At 40.0% G+C, this 15068-nt stretch overlaps 1 protein-coding gene across 1 annotated transcript in view; it reads right to left on the bottom strand.

The window, feature by feature from the left end:
- Window positions 1-10732, bottom strand: part of gnas (GNAS complex locus) — a 35424-nt gene extending 24692 nt beyond the window's left edge. Inside the window, exons 1-2 of the mRNA XM_033629237.2 lie at window positions 9049-10732; window positions 4733-4805 (exon numbers count right to left, since the gene is read on the bottom strand). Coding sequence (XP_033485128.1) covers window positions 4733-4805; window positions 9049-9187 — 212 coding nt within the window. The 5' untranslated portion in view covers window positions 9188-10732. The remainder of the gene's footprint in view (window positions 1-4732; window positions 4806-9048) is intronic.
- Between the last annotated feature and the right edge of the window lie 4336 nt (window positions 10733-15068).

Below are 15068 nucleotides of genomic sequence, written 5' to 3'. Positions count from 1 at the left end.
ATTCAAGCTGCCCTAAGTGTACAATTTACTACTTTTATCATTTCTATGCACCGTTACTTTTAACAACAATGTCTAAGAGTTTGGGAGGAAACTGTGCAGTGCTCAGCTGCTCCAACAGTAGTGGCAATCTTTTAGGGGGAAAAAAAACTGTTAAGCTAGCTGACGTTAGTGGGCTAAGACACTCTCTAGTGGCTGCGGTGGTCCCACAGAATACATTCTCTCATTCAATGTGGCATATCTGTGAAATATAATGTAATTTACTCAAACTAGAGCAACCTAATGACCACAAAGTAAACACCAGCAGGTCAGCATCACAGACAGAACACATACAATGGTGTCTGGTGCTTTGGTTAAATGACTGAGAGTCAAGACGAACAGAACGTGTACAGAAAAACATACTTGTTAGGGCTGGAACGATATATATATATATATATATATATATATATATATATAAATATATATAAACATATATATAAATATATATATATAAATATAAATATATATAAACATATATATATATATATATATATATATATATATATATATATATATATATATATATATATATATATATATATACACAGTACAGGCCAAAAGTTTGGACACACCTTCTCATTCAATGCGTTTTCTTTATTTTCATGACTATTTACATTGTAGATTCTCACTGAAGGCATCAAAACTATGAATGAACACATGTGGAGTTATGTACTTAACAAAAAAAGGTGAAATAACTGAAAACATGTTTTATATTTTAGTTTCTTCAAAATAGCCACCCTTTGCTCTGATTACTGCTTTGCACACTCTTGGCATTCTCTCCATGAGCTTCAAGAGGTAGTCACCTGAAATGGTTTTCCAACAGTCTTGAAGGAGTTCCCAGAGGTGTTTAGCACTTGTTGGCCCCTTTGCCCCTTCACTCTGCGGTCCAGCTCACCCCAAACCATCTGGATTGGGTTCAGGTCCGGTGACTGTGGAGGCCAGGTCATCTGCCGCAGCACTCCATCACTCTCCTTCTTGGTCAAATAGCCCTTACACAGCCTGGAGGTGTGTTTGGGGTCATTGTCCTGTTGAAAAATAAATGATCGTCCAACTAAACGCAAACCGGATGGGATGGCATGTCGCTGCAGGATGCTGTGGTAGCCATGCTGGTTCAGTGTGCCTTCAATTTTGAATAAATCCCCAACAGTGTCACCAGCAAAACACCCCCACACCATCACACCTCCTCCTCCATGCTTCACAGTGGGAACCAGGCATGTGGAATCCATCCGTTCACCTTTTCTGCGTCTCACAAAGACACGGCGGTTGGAACCAAAGATCTCAAATTTGGACTCATCAGACCAAAGCACAGTGGAAAGCAGTAATCAGAGCAAAGGGTGGCTATTTTGAAGAAACTAAAATATAAAACATGTTTTCAGTTATTTCACCTTTTTTTGTTAAGTACATAACTCCACATGTGTTCATTCATAGTTTCGATGCCTTCAGTGAGAATCTACAATGTAAATAGTCATGAAAATAAAGAAAACGCATTGAATGAGAAGGTGTGTCCAAACTTTTGGCCTGTACTGTATATAAATGAATGTGCCGCCTCTCTTGATGCAGCGGCTCCACCACACCACTAGGTGGCGCACGAGTTGAGTTTAAGTCATTAGCATTATGCTAGCGGACCATGTGCCAATTGTTTTTCCACATTTGTGGCACTCATGCCAGCTATATTTTGAGTTAACTTCTGTCTTCTTTTTATTGATTAAAGGACCTCCAGGTCATGTTCACTTGATGACAATCAGCCTAAATCTTTTTTTTTTTGCCTTGGCTCACGGGGCAGTCTGCCTCTCCTCCAAGTCTATGCCGCTGCACGTAGAAGTTTCAGTCTTGATTGGCTATCACTGTGCCGTGTAACCAATCAGTGTAACCAATCAGTGGGGGCTGTAGGCGGGACATTGTTATACAGCCAAGAGTAAGGACTTCGGGCATAGAGACAGCAGCATCAGAGCCAGAGAAGCGTGTTTTAAAATAAACATATTTTATTGGTTATCTGTGAAAAATCGGCCTAAAATAAACAGAAAAAAAAAAACGATTCTGGGGAGAGAATCGATTTTTAGAATCGTCCAAGAAAAATTTGCGCTTAATATAAAAATCGATTTTTACAAAATAAATAAATAAATAAATAAAAATTTCCCACCCCTAATACTCGTCTGTATTCATTATTCTTGCCAACCTTTTATACAAGTTACTACGGCCAACTACAGATGCACTGGGCTGAAAATCACCAGTTAACACTGTCAGTGTCACTGTCCGCAGGCAGCATTCACTACAACTTGCCACTGCAGGAATGGCGGCGTCAGACACATGAAGCGGCCGCTGGATTTTTCTGAAATGTACAGACATGATATTCTTTTCTATTACAAGCTTAATGCGCACCTACACCTATACTGGCATCTTGTTATTTTAACAAAGACATAACAATCACCATTAGTGTTCAACAACTACAGTTCCCATAAGGCTTTGCATGCCTTCCATGAAGTTAATTGGAAGATACATTTCCTGACACCATGGAGTTGAGCTATACTAAATTTGAACTCATGCAGCTGCTATCCTGCTAACAGCAAAGAGATTAGCTCAAAAGTCACTTTTAGTCAACACAATCAAGTATCTATTATCTCTACCTGCTAACAGTGACACATCACATTAAATATAAAACTTCATAACACTCCAGGCTTGAGTTAACCTCTCATCAGACAAACTACCCTTCCTGCAGAGCTGTCTGACTAGTCTACCATGCTGCCCTTAAAAAACACAACAGCACTGGTTATGTGACAACACACAGGTCTTTCTCTGGTGTTAAAATACTTCAAATTAGGCTAAATTCATGATGTTTTGGCTGACTAGTACCGTTTGATCCAAAAAGCACATGTATAAAACTGAAAACTGTGTCCCGTTTAAGATTCCTATAAACCCTGTATTCATAAACCAAGTACAGTACAGGCCAAAAGTTTGGACACACCTTCTCATTCAATGCGTTTTCTTTATTTTCATGACTATTTACATTGTAGATTCTCACTGAAGGCATCAAAACTATGAATGAACACATGTGGAGTTATGTACTTAACAAAAAAAGGTGAAATAACTGAAAACATGTTTTATATTCTAGTTTCTTCAAAATAGCCACCCTTTGCTCTGATTACTGCTTTGCACACTCTTGGCATTCTCTCCATGAGCTTCAAGAGGTAGTCACCTGAAATGGTTTCCACTTCACAGGTGTGCCTTATCAGGGTTAATTAGTGGAATTTCTTGCTTTATCAATGGGGTTGGGACCATCAGTTGTGTTGTGCAGAAGTCAGGTTAATACACAGCCGACAGCCCTGTTGGACAACTGTTAAAATTCATATTATGGCAAGAACCAATCAGCTAACTAAAGAAAAACGAGTGGCCATCATTACTTTAAGAAATGAAGGTCAGTCAGTCCGGAAAATTGCAAAAACTTTAAATGTGTCCCCAAGTGGAGTCGCAAAAACCATCAAGCGCTACAACAAAACTGGCACACATGAGGACCGACCCAGGAAAGGAAGACCAAGAGTCACCTCTGCTTCTGAGGATAAGTTCATCCGAGTCACCAGCCTCAGAAATGGCAAGTTAACAGCAGCTCAGATCAGAGACCAGATGAATGCCACACAGAGTTCTAGCAGCAGACCCATCTCTAGAACAACTGTTAAGAGGAGACTGCGCGAATCAGGCCTTCATGGTCAAATAGCTGCTAGGAAACCACTGCTAAGGAGAGGCAACAAGCAGAAGAGATTTGTTTGGGCCAAGAAACACAAGGAATGGACATTAGACCAGTGGAAATCTGCGCTTTGGTCTGATGAGTCCAAATTTGAGATCTTTGGTTCCAACCGCCGTGTCTTTGTGAGACGAAGAAAAGGTGAACGGATGGATTCCACATGCCTGGTTCCCACTGTGAAGCATGGAGGAGGAGGTGTGATGGTGTGGGGGTGTTTTGCTGGTGACACTGTTGGGGATTTATTCAAAATTGAAGGCACACTGAACCAGCATGGCTACCACAGCATCCTGCAGCGACATGCCATCCCATCCGGTTTGCGTTTAGTTGGACGATCATTTATTTTTCAACAGGACAATGACCCCAAACACACCTCCAGGCTGTGTAAGGGCTATTTGACCAAGAAGGAGAGTGATGGAGTGCTGCGGCAGATGACCTGGCCTCCACAGTCACCGGACCTGAACCCAATCCAGATGGTTTGGGGTGAGCTGGACCGCAGAGTGAAGGGGCAAAGGGGCCAACGAGTGCTAAACACCTCTGGGAACTCCTTCAAGACTGTTGGAAAACCATTTCAGGTGACTACCTCTTGAAGCTCATGGAGAGAATGCCAAGAGTGTGCAAAGCAGTAATCAGAGCAAAGGGTGGCTATTTTGAAGAAACTAAAATATAAAACATGTTTTCAGTTATTTCACCTTTTTTTGTTAAGTACATAACTCCACGTGTTCATTCATAGTTTTGATGCCTTCAGTGAGAATCTACAATGTAAATAGTCATGAAAATAAAGAAAACGCATTGAATGAGAAGGTGTGTCCAAGCTTTTGGCCTGTACTGTACATCTTGATGATGGGTTCGCAGGATTGTCCTCCAGAAGTGGCTGTCTGTATATTGCAATCCATTGCATGCTGTGGATATACGCTCATGTTCAGATACTAGATAGTAGGCCTTAGCTCATATCATACTTACTCCGCATTGAAGCCGTTAACATGTAGGATCCTCATCTGTTTCACTATGGTGCTCTTTCCTGACTCTCCAGCTCCTGGAAGAGAGAAAGAGAAGGACATATTATGGATCTGTTGACATGTAAAACAAGAAGACACAAACATTTGTCTGAAATGCCACTTTACAGTATGCCTGTAGCACTGACTAAAATGTTTATGGAAGTTAAAAAGCTGTTTTGGCTGTGACTTGCTATGCCCTACAGGGAACTTTCAATGAACAAACAGAAAATTTCATACATGACTGTGACGTTATTTGGGAAAACTGGGAGTAGAGGCAAGGACAGAGCTGCATGGTCATGACTGAAATAATAAACTGGATTATTCCACTAGATACTGTGATCAAAATCACAAGATTACATTTTAGACCTGATGATGACTGCCTTTAGACTTTTTCATAAAAGCGTGTTTTAAGATTGATAAAAGATGAGAAAAGCAGGTGTTAAAATGCCCAACCAAAAAAAAAAAAAAAAAAAAAAAAAAAAGAGCTCATCATATGTCTCTATGTCCTGGAAGGAAAATGTGATAATTGTTCTTGTCTGTGGCATTTGGCTGACAACAAAACAGTAATATGCTGAAGTTATCAAATCCTTAGCATTAGCAGTTTAGCGTAACTGGCAGTATGCTGCAGGCCTGTGGATGGCCTGTGTGTATCTGCTGTAAGAGTGAAACTCTCATCTCTTGCTCTGTAACGCCACGCTTGCAGTGTGTTTTACTGCATGAAGGGCGAGCAACAAGTTGCTGCTCTTTCACACGGCCCGATGCCTTTCCTGCCTCAGACCTTAAAACATTTTTTCATTCAGCCTGCTCCTCTTTGTCTTTACAACTAAAGTCAAGACCAACAATGACTCATAACTTTACCTCAATCAAGTATGTTTAATTATTTGAGCAAGGGATGCAAATACTTTTTACTACAATACTACATTTTATATCAAATCAAAAGTAAAGTAGTTCATGAAGTTTAAAAATGCAATATTCTTAACAAGCTTTTTAAGCTAATATAGTCGTTTTTCTTATAAGTGAAAACAGTGAGGCTAGATTTATATTAAAAACATTAATGTTATCTTTTTATTATTATTCCTCTTCGTGCTTCTAAATTATTTCAATACTTGATTAAATTTCAATCTTCCATTCTTTCTTTTTTTAAAGGGTATGTTACATCTGTCCTGGGCCTACAAATAGAAATGGACTTTTGGCTAACTCTGGCTTATATACAGCTGTGTATCAATCTACAGCATCCCTGTTAAATTAACAAATAAATCTAAATAAGAAAAATACATTTCTCTTATTTACAGTGCAGTGTGTCTTAATTATGACTGCCTCGTGTCTAATTTTGAGACAATACTAGTCATGTTAAGCTAAATCTCCAAAAACATTTCAGCTTCAACATGTGACTAAAGAGGCATGTTTGGATGGACATGCTGCCATTTGTGTTCCACACAGGTGATCTGGAGCCCCTGATGACGTTTTGGGGACTTTTAGAGTAGCAATAGCTGACACTGATATCTAAAAATATCTGTGAAAACAGGTGATTACAGCTGAGAATAGTCCCAATATCAAGATTTGATATGAAGACATGTGACATATGTGACATCTCAGAGAGGTGATTCTCTTATTGGCAATGTTGGATCTAACGCAGCTGTGCTGTTTGGTAAAGGAAGAATAACACTCAACTGATGTCCCTCCTAATTTAACATGGTTTGACTGACTGGTAGTTTGCAACAGTTTTGTATTAGGATGTTATAGCTGGAGATTCCCACCAATGAGATGCATTTGTGGTAGTCAGACTCATTATCAGACAAGCCACACAAGAGTCTGGGACTTGGGCATTTTGGTGGCTCAGCAAGCTACAGCGCATACCATGAACTCATAACATCACGCTCTCAAATCTGACTGATGACCTCATGTCACAGTGTCAGCTCTCCTTTTTCTCTCCCATCTCCCTGTCTTTTCCCACACTACACTGTCTGATAAAGCAGAAACGCCCCAGAATCTTGCAAAATACCTGCATGAAATAGTTAAGTGCACTAATGTAGCCTGCCTTTCGTGTGTGTGTGAGAAACCATTTTGGGTTGCGTGTTTGAAAAACACACAAACCTGATCAAGGATGTATGTCCAACAGTAAATATTTCTTCAGTCTGTGTGTATTCTACTGAAACTTTAAAACGACACCAATGGAGTTTTAAGAACTGAGTCATACCTTGAACAACATCAATTCAAAAATGTGTTTGTAAAAAGACTATTATTTTGTTCAAAGCTAGCATGGCAGCTGGTAGATCTGGTCTGCTCTGAATTTCCTGATAACAGAGGTACATTTATTGATTCTAAAACATGAGACATGGAAATACGTGGAGTAGCAGACATAGATGTTAACTGTGCAATATGTCATGAACTCTGATTCACTAAAATGTGTATGACCTCTGGGGGAGGATGCAACACCATTAGTCAATAAAGTGCAAGTAAATAACAGATAGCTGTGGTAGTACATTACCATATGACAAACACTTACAGTTTTGTGCACACAGGATTGTCCCTTTGATTTGCAAATACTGTGGTGATGTTGCATTAGAACTGCACTGTCAGTTCAAATACCTGCAATGATTTTTACCGACAAGTTCACCTCAGTATAGTGTGTAGCTAATAAAACATTTAATCGAATTTTGGGTCAAAGTGGGTAAAATGTATGAAGATAAACTGATGTAACTGATCAAACATACTTCCATGAATGGAGACCAACAGATCAGTTTTGGTTAAAAGAATGTTACCTGAAGGTCATCATTTTTTCAGTAAAAAGAGTCTAGTCTGTAAAAATGTTAATTTGTCAACACAAGACTTAGAATAAGTGCTACTGCTCAATACAGCATGTGTTTTGTGTCATCATTCCTTATCTACGAGTCAGTCTTCGAAGTGAAACAACCCCATTAACACTTTAATTAGGTGATCTACTTAATCCAATGACCAGTGTAGTTCTGAGCACATAATCCACTGATCAACGACTTCAGCCTGGTGGAGAGAAATGCCACATGTTTTGCTCTGCACATAGATGGCCAGCATTTACTTTCCACCTACAATTAATATAAAGATTGACACCACAAATGTTGAACAGTTGACCATGTGTTGGTTGCTGATTGCCACTTCTAGCGCTAGATTCTTCATGGTAAACATGGATTGTGCCACTACAGATGTATCTTTTCCTAACATGGACACGACCCAAGCACGAGGCCTAACATACAGTTTTTCAGGTGCACCAGGTTTGAATTGAGAGTGACTCTTTCATGCCTCATTTGGCTTTGTTCACTGTTTAAAGATATCCTCCAAAATATGAAAAATCACAAACGCCAGCCTGCAGGTACACAGGTCTGCGATGAGGTGCAACTAGTAGATTGTATAGCTGAAAGGCAACTAACTTTTATGGCAGACATCTTTGTTTTGGTTTTCATGTAGGTCCTGTCCTTCTGCTTTCCTAAAGTCACCACAACTTCCTCCCCAACATAAATACAGGCGTGTCATACAATACACACCCTCGCTGGCATCTCTGTAATCAGGTATTATGATTCTGACAAAGAACACAGCGACTTCTCAGAAGTGGACATACGAGGAGAGCACGGCAGGGAAAGTTAGACACTCTTGTTTGTCTCTTATGTAATGTAGAGACCCAGCCCACCTCCAGTTCACTGTCTGACACACACAACCACATGTTGAGCCTTACACATGTTCATTTCTACATTAGGTAGTTCTCAACGTTCTCTTTCTTACAGTCACATTAGCTTAAGACACTGTTTCGGCTGCACACTCACAAACTGGCATATGATGTAAAATTAGTCAACTTTTGAGGCCTATGTGCATAATTAGGACTAGAATGAATTCTGCACAGCATGCTATGTAGTCCCAAACTAATGAAGCTGAAAAGAGATGTGTTCTGTTTTTATTGATATAAGTGGTTGTTTCTCCTATGATGATCACTGACAGCAGTTTACCCACCTTATATATGTACCTATACATCACTGTATACTCTCAAACCAATCCACTGACTCTGCCACAGCATGTTTTGGTGCTGGTAGTGGTGGACTGACGATTTGACGGCAACATGCTGAAACCTAACACACTGCTGCATTTTTAGCCTTATGCAATGGCAAAGTCACACTGTTGACAATGTTTCCCAAAACAACATCCCAGAAGGTTATGCAGGGAGGAAGCAGGGCCTTAACTTTGCAGACTGGGGACTTGCCTGTAAAGCAGCAAGAAAAGAACTACGATTTAAAAATAAAATCAAATCAAACTCACCTAAAAGTAGTAGTCTGTGTGTTGCTCTGTATATCTGCTTGTCTTTTTGGAGCTGCTTCTCTATCTTTTTGTTTGCTTCTCTTTGTGCCTTCTCCTCATTTCTCTGGTCTTCGGTCTTACTGTTGCCCAAACAACCCATCTTCCCGCAAGAAAAAAGAAAAAAAGGGGGTCCAGGGGAGGAGGAGGAGGAGGTGGAAGAAGTGGAGGTGGAGGGGGGGTATGTAGAAAGAAAAATAAATAAATAAACTAAACTAGTCTAGATCCCTCGTTTGACATGCGGATTTGGCAGCGATGTCAGCCACATTTACACCGCGTAACGTCCCTGGCCTGCTCCAAAAACTGTCCGTGGTGCAGCACTGTAGAAATTATGTGTCCATAACGCGTATTTTGCTGTCAGAGAAAGGGCAGGATACTGTTGCTGACGACACCGAGGCCGCCTTCTCAGTTTGCTGAATCCTACTCGGGCTTTTTCCTCCTTTAACATGCAGTACAGTTTTTGTTTTGTTTTCCCACTCTCTCCCCCCGTCGACTGTGTAACGTTAACAACTGTAATCCACAACGTCTGTCGAGACACCAAAAAATCGGGGTTTCACCTCAAACGGAGGCAGAATAAACAGCCTAATTTGCATCTCCAAAAGCCCGGGTCTTGCGTCTCACTGCTGCCCGTGACAAGGAGCCGAACTCGGCGTGTCCGAAAACCTCGCCCGTGCTGTGGCGCGGCTCGTTTCCACGTCTCCTTTCATGATAAACATGTCCATAGGTGTACACTTATGCTCTCTATCTATTTCTCTGTCTCCCCGACGGCTGTCTTCATCGGGGGGCCCAGCAGGACAGGAAGAAGGGAAATAATATTTACACCCAAACGAGCTACATGTGTGATCTTCTCACTGCTTCCGTCGTTATCCGGCTCCTTTTCATTCGCTGCATCAAATCAACCCAAAACAGCACCAAACTCACTGCGGTTGTCTTTTCGGCCGGATCCCCCACCACCTCCAACTCCAAGACGATCCAATACCCCCCGATTTGTCCTCCTTATTTGTGATGGCTGTTCCTTGCTGTGTTTTCTCCTCCAAAGGGCCTTCTCTCTCTCCCTGCCCCTCGCTTTTGTTGCTGAAATGTGTTATCAGCCCCTCACATCACCACCGAGCCTCCAAAACTGCGCACCGATAGACTTTTTAAATTCCCGGCGCGGCTCCGAAGAATCCCTTCAAGACGAAAAATCATTGAAAAAAGGCAAAAAGAAAAGAAAAGGAAAACGTGACCAAGAGGTGAAAATCCCTCGAAATGTATCCACGTTTCTTGCAGGTGAAAAAGCAACCCCCGCTGTCAGGCTCAGCTTTTATAGCCTACATAAGGCCTATATATGTGTACACACATACACACTGCCATACAAACATGCATATATATATATATGTATATGTATATATAAATATATATATATATATATATGTATAGGCTATATAATCCTCTTGAATCCGAGGTGGGTAAATAGGCTACAAGCTTGAGACTACATGTGCATTTACATTCACAAAAAATAGGACGCGGGGTTGTTGTAGCAGCACATTCCCACCGCGAAGGCCGCTCCCCTCCTGGCCGCTGGTCGTGGAAGGTGAAAGACAGGAATAACCAATTCTTGGAGGTTATTATTTTCTCCCTTTCTCTCTCTCTCGCTTTCTCTCTCTCCGAGAATAGTAGCCTACATTGAGGAGATAGACAGCGCTGAAGAGAGACGGGGTGGGGCCACGCAGCGCTCATTGAACCCTGGGAAGGAAGGACCGAGAGAGGAGGAGAGGAGAGGCCGTTTCGCCTCGTCACGTGGCCCGGCCGCGGAGCAGCGTCAGCGGCGCGGCTCTGCGGAGAAAACGGCGCCCTCTTCAAAGAAAACGACCGCGCATGATTTCAAGGGTGGGAGGCATGTAGATACAGCAGCCGGGGCAGAGAGAGCTGCACAGCCCTTCACCTCAAACCCGCCAACACTAATCCAAATACAAATATACATCACATATCGATATTTATGACTACATGACTACATATTAATGACTTGAGAGAATATGAAATATGCAGATGACAAATTAGCTTCTTCTGTGTTTCTCAAGTGATCATGATTAAAAACACAAGTCTGTTGTGCTGTGTTTACAGATATTAATGATACAAATGAACCTTTAATGGAATCTGAAATTTTGATGATCTATTGGGTGCAATTCTGTGCAATTATTCAGCTGTACAATATTTCTCACCTCTTGATTGTATAGATTAATTCAACATACAATGCACATAACTGTACATATTTCTTCTGGAACTCTAATTCTACTTTTGTTTTATTCTATTTAAGTATATATTAAAAATTATGTTAGAAAATATTACATTTTCACACTTACAGCCTCGGCACAGTGACAATATATATTTTAATATTTTAATTTTTATTTCATAAGTAGTAGTGTTAAACAGTAGCATAATGCACATTTTATCTATTAATTTAATGCACATTTCATTTCTAATTTATGTTTCTAATTTATTGCTTTATATTTACACACTTTATTTCATTCTTATTCTTACTTCTTATATTTCTCTATTTACACTGGAGCAACTGTAACAAATCATAATTTCACCCCTGGGATCAATAAAGTATTTCTGATTCTGATAAAAGAAATAGAACATGCAAGACATACAAGATGAAAACCACCAAAACTAAAAAATATTCATATGTAGCCTATCTTGCCAGAGTTTTCTGGACCAAAATATCAAAAGCAGCTCATTCTAGGGCTGGGTGGGATACTGTTCTCTGACTCATCCAGATACTTTTACATTACTTTAACATTTAGGAATTAATTGGTTTTTTTTATTTTCTACCTAAATAGGTAACAGGACACGTGGGTAAATATCATTGGGCCGCTCTCATCCATCCACCTTTCCTACACTCCACTGAGCATGTTTTGGGTAAGAGCCTGGACCTGTCTATCATAGATCAACACAATTAGTTAAAGACATGTCCACCTGTTGGTGCTCTATACATTTACAATCGATCGAACCTACATGTCTGCATGTCTGCAGGTGTGGGGGTGTGGGTGACTGTGGGTGGAAACAGCAGTGGCTGGAGGAAACCCACTAACACAGAGAAGACATGCAAACTGCACATGGTGTGTACCTGAACCCAGCAGTCTCATACTGTGTGGGCACTTGCAGGATGGCTGTGCAATGTGTGCATGCACAGTGTACAGTCATTAGGTGCAGGGTAGCCCGGCTACCAGTTAAACAGACACATCTAATGCATAGAGATACAATAGCTTTGCAATAAATCATATCTCTGTAAAGCTCATAATATTAGAGATTAGAGCCTTAAGTGAGAAGACTATGAAAAAGGACTTTTCTGGGTTGTTACACCTGGTTCTCATGTCTTTAATCTTCCTCTGCAGATAGCCTATAATGGTGTCACTATTACTGCTTAGAGATATCACCAGGTTAAGAGGTTAATGACTCTTTTTACACAAACGTAATCATCCTCACCAGTCTTTTAGAGTTCATAGCATCATAAATGTTAAAACACGTTGCTATAATAAATCAATGTTCATACACTGGTCCAGTGAGTAGGTTGGTAATTTATTTGAATGAACAAATGGTTTAAAAATATAACACCAATAAATACCAACACATACTTTCTGACCCACCTTCTGGACTGAATTTATAAATGCTGTAAAATTTAAACAACATCATGGTTCTTCAAACTAATTATGCTTAAAAATAAAAAGGTTCATAATAGTAACAGAGGCAGGCCACCAGCTTCTTTGCTGTTATGTCTCTTAAACACTAGGTGGCAGCAGTCTTCTAACACTGAGCAGCAGGTTTGGGGTTAATTTATTTGCTGCCAACTCAACCCAAACAACTGCATAATTGTCATACATTTGTATGTAAACATGTAAAAACAAAACTGATTTTAAAGTGTTTCCTGAAGTAACTTTACAAAGTTACATTAGCTGCCTGCTAAATCTAAAGCCTGAGTAGACTTAAATGTTCTGGGAAGGTTTGGAGGTGAGATCTTAACATGAAATAAAATAATTTAAAATTGATAATTTACTAATATGTAATTAATTAATACAAAAATGTAACTACTTTATCTTTCATTCGTGTTGTGTTGTTGGGCTGACTGTATTAGCACACAGTACTTATTAAAAACATCAAGATGTCTTGCTGTTTGTTGAAGCAAACATTTTCTGTAAACCATTATGCATTATATTTACTCTAGTGCTGAGTAGCTGATCTGTTTCCTTATTTTTATATGGCTCATGAAAACACCCTGTATCCTGTACCCTTCAAACTCCACCCAGATACATGAACATGTCAAAAAAGCAGGACAGAGGACCAGATGATTTGTCCCGGTAACAGTAAAATTGAAATGCATCTATGACCGGACTAAAAGCCGTGGTTCACTATTTGAATCCTGCGTCTGTCCCCTGGGCTTTGTGGTGGGCTTTGGTAGTCTGTGTTGTGCTGACCTGCTGCTCTCCAGAGCTTGAGGCCAAATCAGTCAAAATCTCTGAGGAGCAACCTCCCATCTGTTAGACTAACATGAAAAACATTACTGCCACGCCCGGCTTATCCATGATATGTGATCTATAAATTTCTCTGTACATCAACTAGTAATAATTAATAGATGGAGAGAAAAGACACACAAATAGAAAAGTTTACTATTTGCATCAGCAAAACTCTGAAAAACCTAAATGAAACTAATGTTGCCAAGTCACAACTTCAAGCTTTAAATCACAAATAAGAGGTAACGCCCAACAAGGTGACCATTATCAGGAATTAATGGACAACATGGAAGCCAGTTGCCTCAGGGGAGTCCGCAAGATTTAAAGCCAATAGCATTGTGTATGGTTGACAAACAGTAAATATATTTTGACAGCATGTTTACCAATGTCATTGTTCCCAAATCAGTATCAAGATTTTCATGAAATATACAGCCAGCACATTAATTTAGAAAACTATACTGACATTTTCACTGGGACTACTTAGTTGGTGGGCATTACCAGGAATTAATGGACACCCTGCAGCCGAACAGAATCAGGTTTTTGATAAAATTTTGATTAATTGTTCAGCCCTACCCAAACCACTGTATCATCTGCTGTTAATCAACATTCCTCAACTCCACTTCTTTGCTTGTTTTGTAAACGCTTTGTCAGTGTGTTTCCATACACGGACAAGGCATACTATGTAAAAAATGCTAATTGTAGTAGCCCTTTGTAGACCTGTGTTGCTTCCTATTTAGCTTTTTGCTGTGCTAAACACACACGTTACCCTGAACGTGTTCAGACAAAACATGCATTTGAATTTAAAGCTCCAAATGCTGACTACTTCTCTTGCTGCTTTTCTTTTGTGTCCTTTGCATTCACGGACTTTTCACTTTGTAAACATGCATTCTAATAGTGCACATACTACAATTTGCATACTGTGAGTGCACAGGATCAACAGTCTGGATTTCATTTTTGTCATAGATGGTTGTGGGGAGAAGTGCAGCAGCGATAGAGGTTGGACAATACGTAAATATTAGAGGAACTGATGTGAGATTGTTCCTGGCAGCAGATCAATATTAGCTCAGCACTCATCAAAACCATGGCACTAAAAATTTGTAAAAATCACCAAATCATGCATCAGCATGCCAGTTAGTCATTTCTTAACCAAAAGTGATAACATTTTGGGGTATACATGTCTACATTTCCTCTTGTACACAAAATAAAATAACTTAAAATAAAACTTTTATCATAATCCCAAGGCAAGTGAGAACATCCTAAACAGTTGTCCTCACCTTTCTATCCGTTATGTTTCATAAATAGTCAAACACACACACACACACACACACACACTATATCACGACCCAAGACCCTTTTTCAGCATGTTCACTCACAGCTCTTTTTAACTGCACTGTCATGAAATGTTAGCTGCCGACTCAGCACTCATTGTCATCATTATCAATTTGGCTCTACTGCTGAGGAGTAATTGAGTGTGTGTTTTTTCCTCTCATTGAG

Source organism: Epinephelus lanceolatus, chromosome 8, assembly GCF_041903045.1.
Source record: "Epinephelus lanceolatus isolate andai-2023 chromosome 8, ASM4190304v1, whole genome shotgun sequence".
Taxonomy (NCBI): Eukaryota; Metazoa; Chordata; class Actinopteri; order Perciformes; family Serranidae; genus Epinephelus; species Epinephelus lanceolatus.
Note: the sequence above shows the minus strand (reverse complement) of the source record. Positions and strands in the feature narration are given on the sequence as shown.